Source organism: Oncorhynchus gorbuscha, linkage group LG09 (assembly GCF_021184085.1).
Source record: "Oncorhynchus gorbuscha isolate QuinsamMale2020 ecotype Even-year linkage group LG09, OgorEven_v1.0, whole genome shotgun sequence".
NCBI classification, from domain to species: Eukaryota; Metazoa; Chordata; class Actinopteri; order Salmoniformes; family Salmonidae; genus Oncorhynchus; species Oncorhynchus gorbuscha.
In genome coordinates this window covers 98,287,015-98,301,603 of record NC_060181.1, presented here as the reverse complement: position 1 = coordinate 98,301,603, position 14,589 = coordinate 98,287,015, and the positions used below count along the sequence as shown (strand labels likewise).

The following is a 14,589-nucleotide window of genomic DNA, read 5'->3' as shown; positions in this document are numbered from 1 at the left end:
GTTCTAGCTTGGCCCGTTCACTGGTCAACAAGCTGTTCTAGCTTGGCCCGTTCACTGGTCAGCAAGCTGTTCTAGCTTGGCCCGTTCACTGGTCAACAAGCTGTTCCAGCTTGGCCCGTTCACTGGTCAACAAGCTGTTCTAGCTTGGCCTGTTCACTGGTCAGCAAGCTGTTCTACCTTGGCCCGTTCACTGGTCAGCAAGCTGTTCTAGCTTGGCCCGTGTACCTCTGGCTAATGTACAGTCACTAGATAATAAGATGGACCTCTGTCAACAAGCTGTTCTAGCTAATGGCCCGTTCACTGGTCAACAAGCTGTTCTAGCTTGGCCCGTTCACTGGTCAGCAAGCTGTTCCAGCTACTGGCCCGTTCACTGGTCAACAAGCTGTTCCAGCTTGGCCCGTTCACTGGTCAGCAAGCTGTTCTAGCTGGCCCGTTCACTGGTCAGCAAGCTGTTCTACCTTGGCCCGTGTACTGGTCAACAAGCTGTTCTAGCTACTGGCCCGATAATACTGGTCAACAAGCTGTTCTAGATAATAAGGGACCCGTTCACTGGTCAACAAGCTGTTCTAGCTACTGGCCCAGTCACTGGTCAACAAGCTGTTCTAGCTTAGATAATAAGCCCGTTCACTGGTCAACAAGCTGTTCTAGCTTGATCATCCCGTTCACTGGTCAGCAAGCTGTTCTAGCTTGGCCCGTTCACTGGTCAACAAGCTGTTCCAGCTTGGCCCGTTCACTGGTCAACAAGCTGTTCTAGCTTGGCCTGTTCACTGGTCAGCAAGCTGTTCTACCTTGCCCCGTTCTAATGTACAGTCACTAGATAATAAGATGGAGGATCTCTGATCATCCCTCCACTGGTCAGCAAGCTGTTCTAGCTTGGCCCGTGTCTACTGGTCAACAAGCTGTTCTAGCTTGGCCTGTTCACTGGTCAACAAGCTGTTCTAGCTTGGCCCGTTCACTGGTCAGCAAGCTGTTCTAGCTTGGCCCGTTCACTGGTCAGCAATGCATTTTATGCAGGATTCAGTATGCATGCGAAGCCCTCATTCAGTGACTTCAGGAAGACCTGTGCCAATGGTTTTGCAACAGTAGTTGACTGCACGTCTGCCTCAAGATTGAGAAGGCACTGCATCACTTCAGACAGCTGCTGGCTTTCATTTGGAAGTTGGTCGGTGTGTTCTAACTTGGCCCATTCACTGGTCAGCAAGCTGTTCTAGCTTGGCCCGTTCACTGGTCAACAAGCTGTTCTAGCCTGGCCCGTTCACTGGTCAACAAGCTGTTCAGTGTCACGCTCTGTGTTCTCCCTCAGATTTCTTCCCTGTTAGCTACTGATAGCTAGTGATGCACAAGCTAGGTCTATTTGAAACATCAGCATCTACTGTCAGCATTTACCCGCCAGATTCAGAAGCTTGAAGATAAAATGGCGCCATACTGGATGGCCTCCGTTTTGCAGGCTCCGACCCAACTTTGCTATTTTTTCAGCCACCTCTCCCCCCATTCTACTGGCTAATGTACAGTCACTAGATAATAAGATGGACCTCTGACCGTCCCTCCATTCTACTGGCTAATGTACAGTCACTAGATAATAAGATGGACCTCTGATCATCCCTCCATTCTACTGGCTAATGTACAGTCACTAGATAATAAGATGGACCTCTGATCATCCCTCCTTTCTACTGGCTAATGTACAGTCACTAGATAATAAGATGGACCTCTGATCATCCCTCCTTTCTACTGGCTAATGTACAGTCACTAGATAATAAGATAGAGGACCTCTGATCATCCCTCCATTCTACTGGCTAATGTACAGTCACTAGATAATAAGATGGAGGACCTCTGATCGTCCCTCCATTCTACTGGCTAATGTACAGTCACTAGATAATAAGATGGAGGACCTCTGATTGTCCCTCCATTCTACTGGCTAATGTACAGTCACTAGATAATAAGATGGACCTCTGATCATCCCTCCATTCTACTGGCTAATGTACAGTCACTAGATAATAAGATGGAGGACCTCTGATCATCCCTCCATTCTACTGGCTAATGTACAGTCACTAGATAATAAGATGGAGGACCTCTGATCATCCCTCCATTCTACTGGCTAATGTACAGTCACTAGATAATAAGATGGACCTCTGATCATCCCTCCATTCTACTGACTAATGTACAGTCACTAGATAATAAGATGGACCTCTGATCATCCCTCCTTTCTACTGGCTAATGTACAGTCACTAGATAATAAGATGGATCTCTGATCATCCCTCCATTCTACTGGCTAATGTACAGTCACTAGATAATAAGATGGACCTCTGATCATCCCTCCATTCTACTGGTTAATGTACAGTCACTAGATAATAAGATGGACCTCTGATCATCCCTCCATTCTACTGGTTAATGTACAGTCACTAGATAATAAGATGGACCTCTGATCATCCCTCCATTCTACTGGCTAATGTACAGTCACTAGATAATAAGATGGACCTCTGATCATCCCTCCATTCTACTGGCTAATGTACAGTCACTAGATAATAAGATGGACCTCTGATCATCCCTCCATTCTACTGGTTAATGTACAGTCACTAGATAATAAGATGGACCTCTGATCATCCCTCCATTCTACTGGCTAATATACAGTCACTAGATAATAAGATGGAGGACCTCTGATCATCCCTCCATTCTACTGGCTAATGTACAGTCACTAGATAATAAGATGGACCTCTGATCATCCCTCCATTCTACTGGCTAATGTACAGTCACTAGATAATAAGATGGAGGACCACTGATCATCCCTCCATTCTACTGGCTAATGTACAGTCACTAGATAATAAGATGGAGGACCTCTGATCATCCCTCCATTCTACTGGCTAATGTACAGTCACTAGATAATAAGATGGAGGACCTCTGATCATCCCTCCATTCTACTGGCTAATGTACAGTCACTAGATAATAAGATGGACCTCTGATCGTCCCTCCATTCTACTGGCTAATGTACAGTCACTAGATAATAAGATGGACCTCTGATCATCCCTCCATTCTACTGGCTAATGTACAGTCACTAGATAATAAGATGGACCTCTGATCATCCCTCCATTCTACTGGCTAATGTACAGTCACTAGATAATAAGATGGAGGACCTCTGATCATCCCTCCATTCTACTGGCTAATGTACAGTCACTAGATAATAAGATGGAGGACCTCTGATCATCCTTCCATTCTACTGGCTAATGTACAGTCACTAGATAATAAGATGGAGGACCTCTGATCATCCCTCCATTCTACTGGCTAATGTACAGTCACTAGATAATAAGATGGACCTCTGATCGTCCCTCCATTCTACTGGCTAATGTACAGTCACTAGATAATAAGATGGAGGACTAGATAATAAGATGGAGGACCTCTGATCATCCCTCCATTCTACTGGCTAATGTACAGTCACTAGATAATAAGATGGACCTCTGATCATCCCTCCATTCTACTGGCTAATGTACAGTCACTAGATAATAAGATGGAGGACCTCTGATCATCCCTCCATTCTACTGGCTAATGTACAGTCACTAGATAATAAGATGGACCTCTGATCATCCCTCCATTCTACTGGCTAATGTACAGTCACTAGATAATAAGATGGAGGATCTCTGATCATCCCTCCATTCTACTGGCTAATGTACAGTCACTAGATAATAAGATGGACCTCTGATCATCCCTCCATTCTACTGGCTAATGTACAGTCACTAGATAATAAGATGGAGGACCTCTGATCATCCCTCCATTCTACTGGCTAATGTACAGTCACTAGATAATAAGATGGACCTCTGATCATCCCTCCATTCTACTGGCTAATGTACAGTCACTAGATAATAAGATGGAGGACCTCTGATCATCCCTCCATTCTACTGGCTAATGTACAGTCACTAGATAATAAGATGGACCTCTGATCATCCCTCCATTCTACTGGCTAATGTACAGTCACTAGATAATAAGATGGACCTCTGATCATCCCTCCATTCTACTGGCTAATGTACAGTCACTAGATAATAAGATAGAGGATCTCTGATCATCCCTCCATTCTACTGGCTAATGTACAGTCACTAGATAATAAGATGGACCTCTGATCATCCCTCCATTCTACTGGCTAATATACAGTCACTAGATAATAAGATGGACCTCTGATCATCCCTCCATTCTACTGGCTAATGTACAGTCACTAGATAATAAGATGGACCTCTGATCATCCCTCCATTCTACTGGCTAATGTACAGTCACTAGATAATAAGATGGACCTCTGACCGTCCCTCCATTCTACTGGCTAATGTACAGTCACTAGATAATAAGATGGAGGACCTCTGATCATCCCTCCATTCTACTGGCTAATGTACAGTCACTAGATAATAAGATGGAGGACCTCTGATCATCCCTCCATTCTACTGGCTAATGTACAGTCACTAGATAATAAGATGGAGGACCTCTGATCATCCCTCCATTCTACTGGCTAATGTACAGTCACTAGATAATAAGATAGAGGACCTCTGATCATCCCTCCATTCTACTGGCTAATGTACAGTCACTAGATAATAAGATGGAGGATCTCTGATCATCCCTCCTTTCTACTGGCTAATGTACAGTCACTAGATAATAAGATGGACCTCTGATCATCCCTCCATTCTACTGGCTAATGTACAGTCACTAGATAATAAGATGGACCTCTGATCATCCCTCCATTCTACTGGCTAATGTACAGTCACTAGATAATAAGATGGACCTCTGATCATCCCTCCTTTCTACTGGCTAATGTACAGTCACTAGATAATAAGATGGAGGACCTCTGATCATCCCTCCATTCTACTGGCTAATGTACAGTCACTAGATAATAAGATGGACCTCTGATCATCCCTCCATTCTACTGGCTAATGTACAGTCACTAGATAATAAGATGGACCTCTGATCATCCCTCCATTCTACTGGCTAATGTACAGTCACTAGATAATAAGATGGACCTCTGATCATCCCTCCATTCTACTGGCTAATGTACAGTCACTAGATAATAAGATGGACCTCTGATCATCCCTCCATTCTACTGGCTAATGTACAGTCACTAGATAATAAGATGGACCTCTGATCATCCCTCCATTCTACTGGCTAATGTACAGTCACTAGATAATAAGATGGACCTCTGACCGTCCCTCCATTCTACTGGCTAATGTACAGTCACTAGATAATAAGATGGAGGACCTCTGATCATCCCTCCATTCTACTGGCTAATGTACAGTCACTAGATAATAAGATAGAGGACCTCTGATCATCCCTCCATTCTACTGGCTAATGTACAGTCACTAGATAATAAGATGGAGGACCTCTGATCGTCCCTCCATTCTACTGGCTAATGTACAGTCACTAGATAATAAGATGGACCTCTGATCATCCCTCCATTCTACTGACTAATGTACAGTCACTAGATAATAAGATGGACCTCTGATCGTCCCTCCATTCTACTGGCTAATGTACAGTCACTAGATAATAAGATGGACCTCTGATCATCCCTCCATTCTACTGGCTAATATACAGTCACTAGATAATAAGATGGAGGACCTCTGATCATCCCTCCATTCTACTGGCTAATGTACAGTCACTAGATAATAAGATGGACCTCTGATCATCCCTCCATTCTACTGGCTAATGTACAGTCACTAGATAATAAGATGGAGGACCTCTGATCATCCCTCCATTCTACTGGCTAATGTACAGTCACTAGATAATAAGATGGACCTCTGATCATCCCTCCATTCTACTGGCTAATGTACAGTCACTAGATAATAAGATGGACCTCTGATCATCCCTCCATTCTACTGGCTAATGTACAGTCACTAGATAATAAGATAGAGGACCTCTGATCATCCCTCCATTCTACTGGCTAATGTACAGTCACTAGATAATAAGATGGAGGACCTCTGATCATCCCTCCATTCTACTGGCTAATGTACAGTCACTAGATAATAAGATGGAGGACCTCTGATCATCCCTCCATTCTACTGGCTAATGTACAGTCACTAGATAATAAGATAGAGGACCTCTGATCATCCCTCCATTCTACTGGCTAATGTACAGTCACTAGATAATAAGATAGAGGACCTCTGATCATCCCTCCATTCTACTGGCTAATGTACAGTCACTAGATAATAAGATGGAGGACCTCTGACCGTCCCTCCATTCTACTGGCTAATGTACAGTCACTAGATAATAAGATGGACCTCTGATCATCCCTCCATTCTACTGGCTAATGTACAGTCACTAGATAATAAGATGGACCTCTGATCATCCCTCCATTCTACTGGCTAATGTACAGTCACTAGATAATAAGATGGACGTCTGATCATCCCTCCATTCTACTGGCTAATGTACAGTCACTAGATAATAAGATGGAGGACCTCTGATCATCCCTCCATTCTACTGGCTAATGTACAGTCACTAGATAATAAGATGGAGGACCTCTGATCACAGATTTGCTACCAATGGGACTATTGAAACTGCAATAATATCTGCTTTTCTGAAACAAGATACCGACATGGCTATCGAACTCTATGGCTACTCCATTCACCGGGTGGTCAGGACAGTAGAGTCAGGGAAATCAAGTGGGGAGGGGTTTACCTCTTCATCAACTGGTGTTCTAACTCCAGTGCGGTGGAAGTGTCGACCAATTGTTCACCCGTCTTGGAATACCTGATGGTCAAATACCGACCCTTCTACCTCCCGAGGGAGTTTTCAGCTGTTATTGTGACTGTTGTAGACATTCCACTTCAGGACAAGAAAAATAACAAGCTGACACTTAAACTGTACAAACCTATAAACAAGCAAGAAAACCTTCATCCAGAGTCTGCTTTTGATTCCGTGTCACTAATACACATGGGGAGATAAAGTTCTAGTATTATTCTACCAACACGCAATTATACAAGGCCCTCCCTTTTCCATCATTCGGCAAATCAGATCATGACTCCGTACTCCTGCTTCCTGTTTACAAGCAGAAACTCCCAACAGGATGTACCCATGACTCGCTCTGTTGAGAATTGGTCAGCAGAATCAGAGATTATGCTACAGGACTGCTTTGTAGCGCTGATTGGCATATGTTTTTTCGAGACTCCGTCAATAACATTGACGCGCTAACCACCTCCGTCACTGGCTTCATTACAAAATGTATCAGCGACGTCACCCCACGGTGAGGGTTTGACCAATCAGAAGCCCTGGATTAACAGAGGTTGGTGCTAAACTAAAGGCTACTGCACACAGAGCTATTGTAGACAACCCTGAGGATACGACCGAAGACAGGAATAAGTAAAAGTCCAGCTATGTTCTCCGCAGAGTCAATGATGCCTCTCTACCAGACGAACTCAATGCATTTTATGCACACTTTGGCAACATCGTGCCGGGCCTTCACCGACCCAGAAGATTGGCTTATGGCACACATGAACTCCACCATCCCAGACACCCTAGACCCACTACAATCTGCATACCACCCCAATAGATCCATAGATGGTGCAATTGATCTCCACACTGCCCTCACCCACCTAGATAAGAATGCTGTTCATTGATTACAGCTCAGCGTTCAACACCATTGTCCACTCCAATCTTGTCACCAAGCTTAGGACCCTGGGTCTGAACACCTCCCTCTGAAACTGTATCCCGGACTTCCTGATGGACCACCCCAAGGTGGTTAGGGTAGGTAACATCACATCCACCATGCTGATCCTCAACACAGGGGCCCCTCAGGGGTGTGTGCTCAGTCCCCCTCCCCGTACTCCCTGTTCACTCATGACTGCGTGGCCAGGCACGACTCCAACACCATCATTAAGTTTACCGATTACACAACAGTGGTAGGCCTGGTCACTGACAACGATGAAACAGCCAGGACAACAACCTTTCCCTCAACGTGATCAAGACAAATGAGATCATTGTGGACTACAGGAAAAGGAGGACCGAGCACGCCCCCATTCTCATCGATGGGGCTGTAGTGGAGCAGGTTGAGAGCTTCAAGTTCCTTGGTGTCCACATCACCAAAAAACTAACAAGGTCCAAGCACACCAAAATAGTCGTGAAGAGGGCATGACAAAACCTATTCCCCCTCAGGAGATTGAAAACATTTGTCATGGGTCCTCAGATCATCAAAAGGTTTTACAGCTGCACCATTGAGAGCATCCTGACTGGTTGCATCACTGCATGGTATGGCAACAGTTCGGCCTCCGATCGTAAGGCACTACAGAGGGTAGTGCGTACGGCCCAGTACATCACTGGGGCCAAGCATCCTGTCATCTAGGACCTCTACCAGGCGGTGTCAGAGGAAGGCCCCAAATATTGTCAAAGACTCCAGCCAACCTAGTCATAAACTGTTCTCTCTGCTACCACACGGCAAGCGGTATCGGAGCGCCAAGTCTAGGTTCAAGAGTTTTCTTAACAGCTTCTACCCCCAAGCCATAAGACTCCTGAACAGCTAATCAAATGGCTACCCAGACTATTTTCATTGCCTCCCCCCTATCTACACTGCTGCTACGCTCTGTTATTATCTATGCATAGTCACTTTAATAACTCTACCTACATATTATGTACATATTACCTCAATTACCTCGACACCGGTGCCCCCGCACATTGACTCTGTACCGGTGCCCCCTGTATATAGCCTCCACATTGACTCTGTACCGGTACCTCCTGTATATAGCCTCCACATTGACTCTGTATCGGTACCCCCTGTATATAGCCTCCACATTGACTCTGTACCGGTACCTCCTGTATATAGCCTCCACATTGACTCTGTACCGGTACCCCCTGTATATAGCCTCCACATTGACTCTGTACCGGTACCCCCTGTATATAGCCTCCACATTGACTCTGTACCGGTACCCCCTGTATATAGCCTCCACATTGACTCTGTACCGGTACCCCCTGTATATAGCCTCCACATTGACTCTGTACTGCTGCTCTTTAATTATTTCTTATCTCTTACTTTTTGGGGGGTATTTTCTTAAAACTGCATTGTTGGTTAAGGGCTTGTAAGAAAGTTGTATTCAGCGCTTCTGACAAATACAATTTGATTTGACATTATCAATATGGTCCTGGAACTGACCCTGAATATAGGATGTTTACTTACTATGTTCTTCATATTTCTTGTGTTTTTTTCTAGTAGTACATTGTTATTGATTATTACATTGTTGGGTTTCGAGTTTGAAAGAAAGGCTTGTGTATGTGACATTGAAACTTGAAAACCCGATTCGGAAAAAAAGCTTAACCCCATTTGGATTTTTGCCCAAAGTTTAGAAGACAAAAACTAAACATAATGTATGATTTTTAAAATTTTAGTTCATTTTCAGTTTACTCTAATAACCTTTAATTTTGTATAATTATAGAAGCAAGAGGTGATCTTTAAATGTGAAAATGATAGACACGTTCTGTGTGTTGTCTCTCAGCCGTCTCCAGAGCAGGAGGTGGTGTATCTCTTAATCCCAACCCAGGCGGTAGGGGCTCTGATCGGGAAGAAGGGGCAGCACATCAAACAGCTAGCACGCTTCGCTGGGGCCTCCATCAAGGTAGGAGAACATCTCCTTTTTTAACAACGCTTCGCTGGGGCCTCCATCAAGGTAGGAGGACATCTCCTTTTTTAACAACGCTTCGCTGGGGCCTCCATCAAGCATGGGGCCTCCATCAAGGTAGGAGGACATCTCCTTTTTTAACAACGCTTCGCTGGGGCCTCCATCAAGGTAGGAGGACATCTCCTTTTTTAACAACGCTTCGCTGGGGCCTCCATCAAGGTAGGAGGACATCTCCTTTTTTAACAACGCTTCGCTGGGGCCTCCATCAAGGTAGGAGGACATCTCCTTTTTTAACAACGCTTCGCTGGGGCCTCCATCAAGGTAGGAGGACATCTCCTTTTTTAACAACGCTTCGCTGGGGCCTCCATCAAGGTAGGAGGACATCTCCTTTTTTAACAACATAGAAATATTTATTTTCTTCTTACAGCAAATCATAAACTATTTACATTAGAAAATGTTACTGCGACTAAGGAAAGGGTTAGGGTTATGGGTTAGGGGTTAGGGTTAGGGGTAGGGTCTATTTACATTAGAAAATGTTACTGCGACTAAGGAAAGGTTTAGGGTTATGGGTTGGGGTCAGGGGTTAGGGGTCAGGGGTTAGGGGTTATTGACATTATAAAATGTTACTGCGACTAAGGAAAGCAAAGGGCCTTGAAAGCATCCCTGGATCATCCAACTCTTGAATCTCACTGCTCTGTGGTCAGGGTTGGTTGAGTCACAGTTCTGTGGTCAGGGTTGGATGAGTCACAGGGGTTTCTGGACTCCTGCTGAGGATCTTAAGACTCCTGTATCTCTACAAACGGTCTCTGTTGACAGCTGACTAACAGACCAGGCATCCTAAAGATCCTCTCTAACCGTAACAGACCAGGCATCCTAAAGATCCTCTCTAACCGTAACAGACCAGGCATCCTAAAGATCCTCTCTAACCGTAACAGACCAGGCATCCTAAAGATCCTCTCTAACCGTAACAGACCAGGCATCCTAAAGATCCTCTCTAACCGTAACAGACCAGGCATCCTAAAGATCCTCTCTAACCGTAACAGACCAGGCATCCTAAAGATCCTCTCTAACCGTAACAGACCAGGCATCCTAAAGATCCTTTCTAACCGTAACAGACCAGGCATCCTAAAGATCCTTTCTAACCGTAACAGACCAGGCATCCTAAAGATCCTCTCTAAACGTAACAGACCAGGCATCCTAAAGATCCTCTCTAACCATAACAGACCAGGCATCCTAAAGATCCTCTCTAACCGTAACAGACCAGGCATCCTAAAGATCCTCTCTAACCGTAACAGACCAGGCATCCTAAAGAGGAAGGCATGTTCTCTCAACAGCTTTGGCTCAGGTCTGGCTGTGAATATTGCAATGTGGTCGACTTGGGCCGTAACACTGCATGACTCAGAGTTTCTTCGAGGCATGATTGAGGTGGTGACCCTCTAACCTCTCCCTGTCCCCAAGATCGCCCCAGCAGAGAACCCTGGCGTCACTGAGAGGATGGTCATGATCACCGGACCTCCAGCAGCTCAGTTTAAGGTAAACACACGTCTATGTCAACATCTTCAGCCATCAGCATTCAGCAGTACTGGCCTGTAGCCATGTCAGACTCCGTTCCATTCCAGGTCAGCAGCCTGGTAGACCCTTAACATCTGCTCACCTGTACCAGCCTGTAGTTTCCATATGTCTTCTCCTGTGTTGTTTCTTCCAGGCACAGGGCAGGATATTTGGGAAGCTGAAAGAGGAGAACTTCTTCACAGCGAAGGACGAAGTGAAGCTAGAGACACATATCAAAGTTCCCTCGAATGCAGCCGGACGCGTCATCGGCAAGGGAGGCAAAACTGTGAGTAACAACAACTGTACATGCAGTCGGAGTCACAGCGCCATGCCGGGTGCTCTTTGAAATGCGCTCAGTGTCTTTCCAGTCAGGGGTCATGATCTCTGTGTCCTCTCTAGGTCAATGAGCTGCAGAACCTGACCAGTGCGGAGGTCATCGTGCCACGAGACCAAACGCCAGACGAGAACGATGAGGTCTTCGTAAAGATCAGCGGGCATTTCTTCGCCAGTCAGGTGATATCATGTATTTTCTGCTCTAGTCATATATAATATATCATAATATGCCATTTAGCAAACACCTTTTTTCCAATGCAACTTACAGGTGTCTGTGCATACATTTACAGGACCAGTGTAATGTTTAAGTCAAAACACTTTGACATGATTCAATCCTAAAATACAGTATGTTTCTTCCAGTCTGCTCAGAGGAAGATCCGTGAGATCATCCAGCAGGTGAAACAGCAGGGACAGAAACACCAGCAGCAGGGAGCTCCCAGCATGCACCACTCTAAGTGACCAGCAGGTAGAGCGGTGTGGCTCCATCCCTCTCTCCCTCTCCAGCGGGCTCAAGCCAATGAATGTAGCCCTCCCACCTGGACGGACGACCAGACCAGCCAATGGGACAAGGCAAAGCAGAACAGCAGAACCGGGAACAAAACCAAAGAACTGAATTGATCGGGGGGGGGGGGAGTCAAAGGCTTGGGGCATTATGTGCACTGCCAGCCCAGAGCGGAGAGAGAGGACGGGAGAGGAAACGGAAATGTCAAAATACAAAACATATGTAAAAAACAAGATGAAGTAGGATGGAAGTAGGCTAACTAACATACAGTAGGCTAACTAACATACAGTAGGCTAACTAACATACAGTAGGCTAACTAACATACAGTAGGCCTAACAGACAGACAACATCAAAACATGACGAAGGTAGTTCTGTAGTTTAGTAGAATGATGAGTATGATGGTGTGATTCAGGGAGAAGGACTGTCTGAGACGCTTGTGGTTCACATTAATAATAAAAGTCAGTATCCTTAACAGTACTAAGACAGTACTAAGACAGAGTAGAACACATGGTGCCTTCCAAGTGGCACCCTATTCACTACATAGTGCACTACTGTTGACCAGAGCCCTATGGAATCCTATTCACTACATAGTGCACTAATGTTGACCAGAGCCCTATGGAACCCTATTCACTACATAGTGCACTACTGTTGACCAGAGCCCTATGGAACCCTATTCACTACATAGTGCACTACTGTTGACCAGAGCCCCGTAGACATACAATAGTATATACTAAACTATGGCCTGGTATTCGGTTACACAGCAGATGGAATGACAGCGCATGTTGTGGCTTAATATCTAACAAAACTGGATATTTCCTAGATTGAAATGGGCTTTCAGTAGAACAGGGAACTTTAGACCGGGGCCCTATAGGCCGTGTGAACAGTAGAGTGAACAGTAGTGTGAACAGTAGAGTGAACAGTAGTGTGAACAGCAGTGTGAACAGTAGAGTGAACAGTAGAGTGAACAGTAGAGTGAACAGTAGAGTGAACAGTAGAGTGAACAGTAGAGTGAACAGCAGTGTGAACAGTAGAGTGAACAGTAGAGTGAACAGTAGAGTGAACAGTAGAGTGAACAGTAGTGTGAACAGTAGAGTGAACAGTAGAGTGAACAGTAGTGTGAACAGTAGAGTGAACAGTAGTGTGAACAGTAGAGTGAACAGTAGTGTGAACAGTAGAGTGAACAGCAGAGTGAACAGTAGAGTGAACAGTAGTGTGAACAGTAGAGTGAACAGTAGAGTGAACAGTAGAGTGAACAGTAGTGTGAACAGTAGAGTGAACAGTAGAGTGAACAGTAGAGTGAACAGCAGAGTGAACAGTAGAGTGAACAGTAGAGTGAACAGTAGAGTGAACAGTAGAGTGAACAGCAGTGTGAACAGTAGAGTGAACAGTAGAGTGAACAGTAGAGTGAACAGTAGAGTGAACAGTAGTGTGAACAGTAGAGTGAACAGCAGTGTGAACAGCAGTGTCAACGGTCGGTAGTGATGCCTCTTCGACTCAGATCCTTTAGTTGTTTGCATTTTAAGATCAGAGAAAAATCCAACAAAGAAGACAAGCAAGAAAACACATTGTTCTGAATCTTTGGAGGTGGGCTAAGGACATCCCCTCCGACCAGGGTCTAAGGACATCCCCTCCGACCAGGGGCTAAGGACATCCCCTCCGACCAGGGGCTAAGGACATCCCCTCCGACCAGGGGCTAAGGACATCCCCTCCGACCAGGGGCTAAGGACATCCCCTCCGACCAGGGGCTAAGGGCATCCCCTCCGACCAGGGGCTACATCCCCTCCGAGGGGCTAAGGGCATCCCCTCCGACCAGGGGCTAAGGGCATCCCCTCCGACCAGGGGCTAAGGGCATCCCCTCCGACCAGGGGCTAAGGGCATCCCCTCCGACCAGGGGCTAAGGACATCCCCTCCGACCAGGGGCTAAGGGCATCCCCTCCGACCAGGGGCTAAGGACATCCCCTCCGACCAGGGGCTAAGGACATCCCCTCCGACCAGGGGCATCCCCTCCGAAGGGCATCCCCTCCGACCAGGGGCTAAGGGCATCCCCTCCGACCAGGGGCTAAGGACATCCCCTCCGCCAGGGGCTAAGGGCATCCCCTCCGACCAGGGGCTAAGGACATCCCCTCCGACCAGGGGCTAAGGACATCCCCTCCGACCAGGGGCTAAGGACATCCCCTCCGACCAGGGGCTAAGGACATCCCCTCCGACCAGGGGCTAAGGACATCCCCTCCGGGGCTACCAGGGGGGCTAAGGACATCCCCTCCGACCGGGGCTACCAGGGGCTAAGGACATCCCCTCCGACCAGGGGCTAAGGACATCCCCTCCGACCAGGGGCTAAGGACATCCCCTCCGACCAGGGGCTAAGGGCATCCCCTCCGACCAGGGGCTAAGGACATCCCCTCCGACCAGGGGCTAAGGACATCCCCTCCGACCAGGGGCTAAGGGCATCCCCTCCGACCAGGGGCTAAGGGCATCCCCTCCGACCAGGGGCTAAGGACATCCCCTCCGACCAGGGGCCGGGCATCCCCTCCGACCAGGGGCTAAGGGCATCCCCTCCGACCAGGGGCTCCGCCAGGGCATCCATCCCCTCCGACCAGGGGCTAAGGGCATCCCCTCCGACCAGGGGCTAAGGGCATCCCC

The 14,589-nt window shown here is 46.7% G+C and overlaps 1 protein-coding gene across 1 annotated transcript in view; it reads left to right on the top strand.

The window, feature by feature from the left end:
• The window catches only part of igf2bp2a (insulin-like growth factor 2 mRNA binding protein 2a), a 67,465-nt gene extending 55,392 nt beyond the window's left edge, over nt 1–12,073 (top strand). Inside the window, exons 12-16 of the mRNA XM_046363959.1 lie at nt 9,441–9,560; nt 11,022–11,096; nt 11,269–11,400; nt 11,514–11,627; nt 11,808–12,073. Coding sequence (XP_046219915.1) covers nt 9,441–9,560; nt 11,022–11,096; nt 11,269–11,400; nt 11,514–11,627; nt 11,808–11,906 — 540 coding nt within the window. The 3' untranslated portion in view covers nt 11,907–12,073. The remainder of the gene's footprint in view (nt 1–9,440; nt 9,561–11,021; nt 11,097–11,268; nt 11,401–11,513; nt 11,628–11,807) is intronic.
• The last annotated feature ends 2,516 nt before the right edge of the window (nt 12,074–14,589 follow it).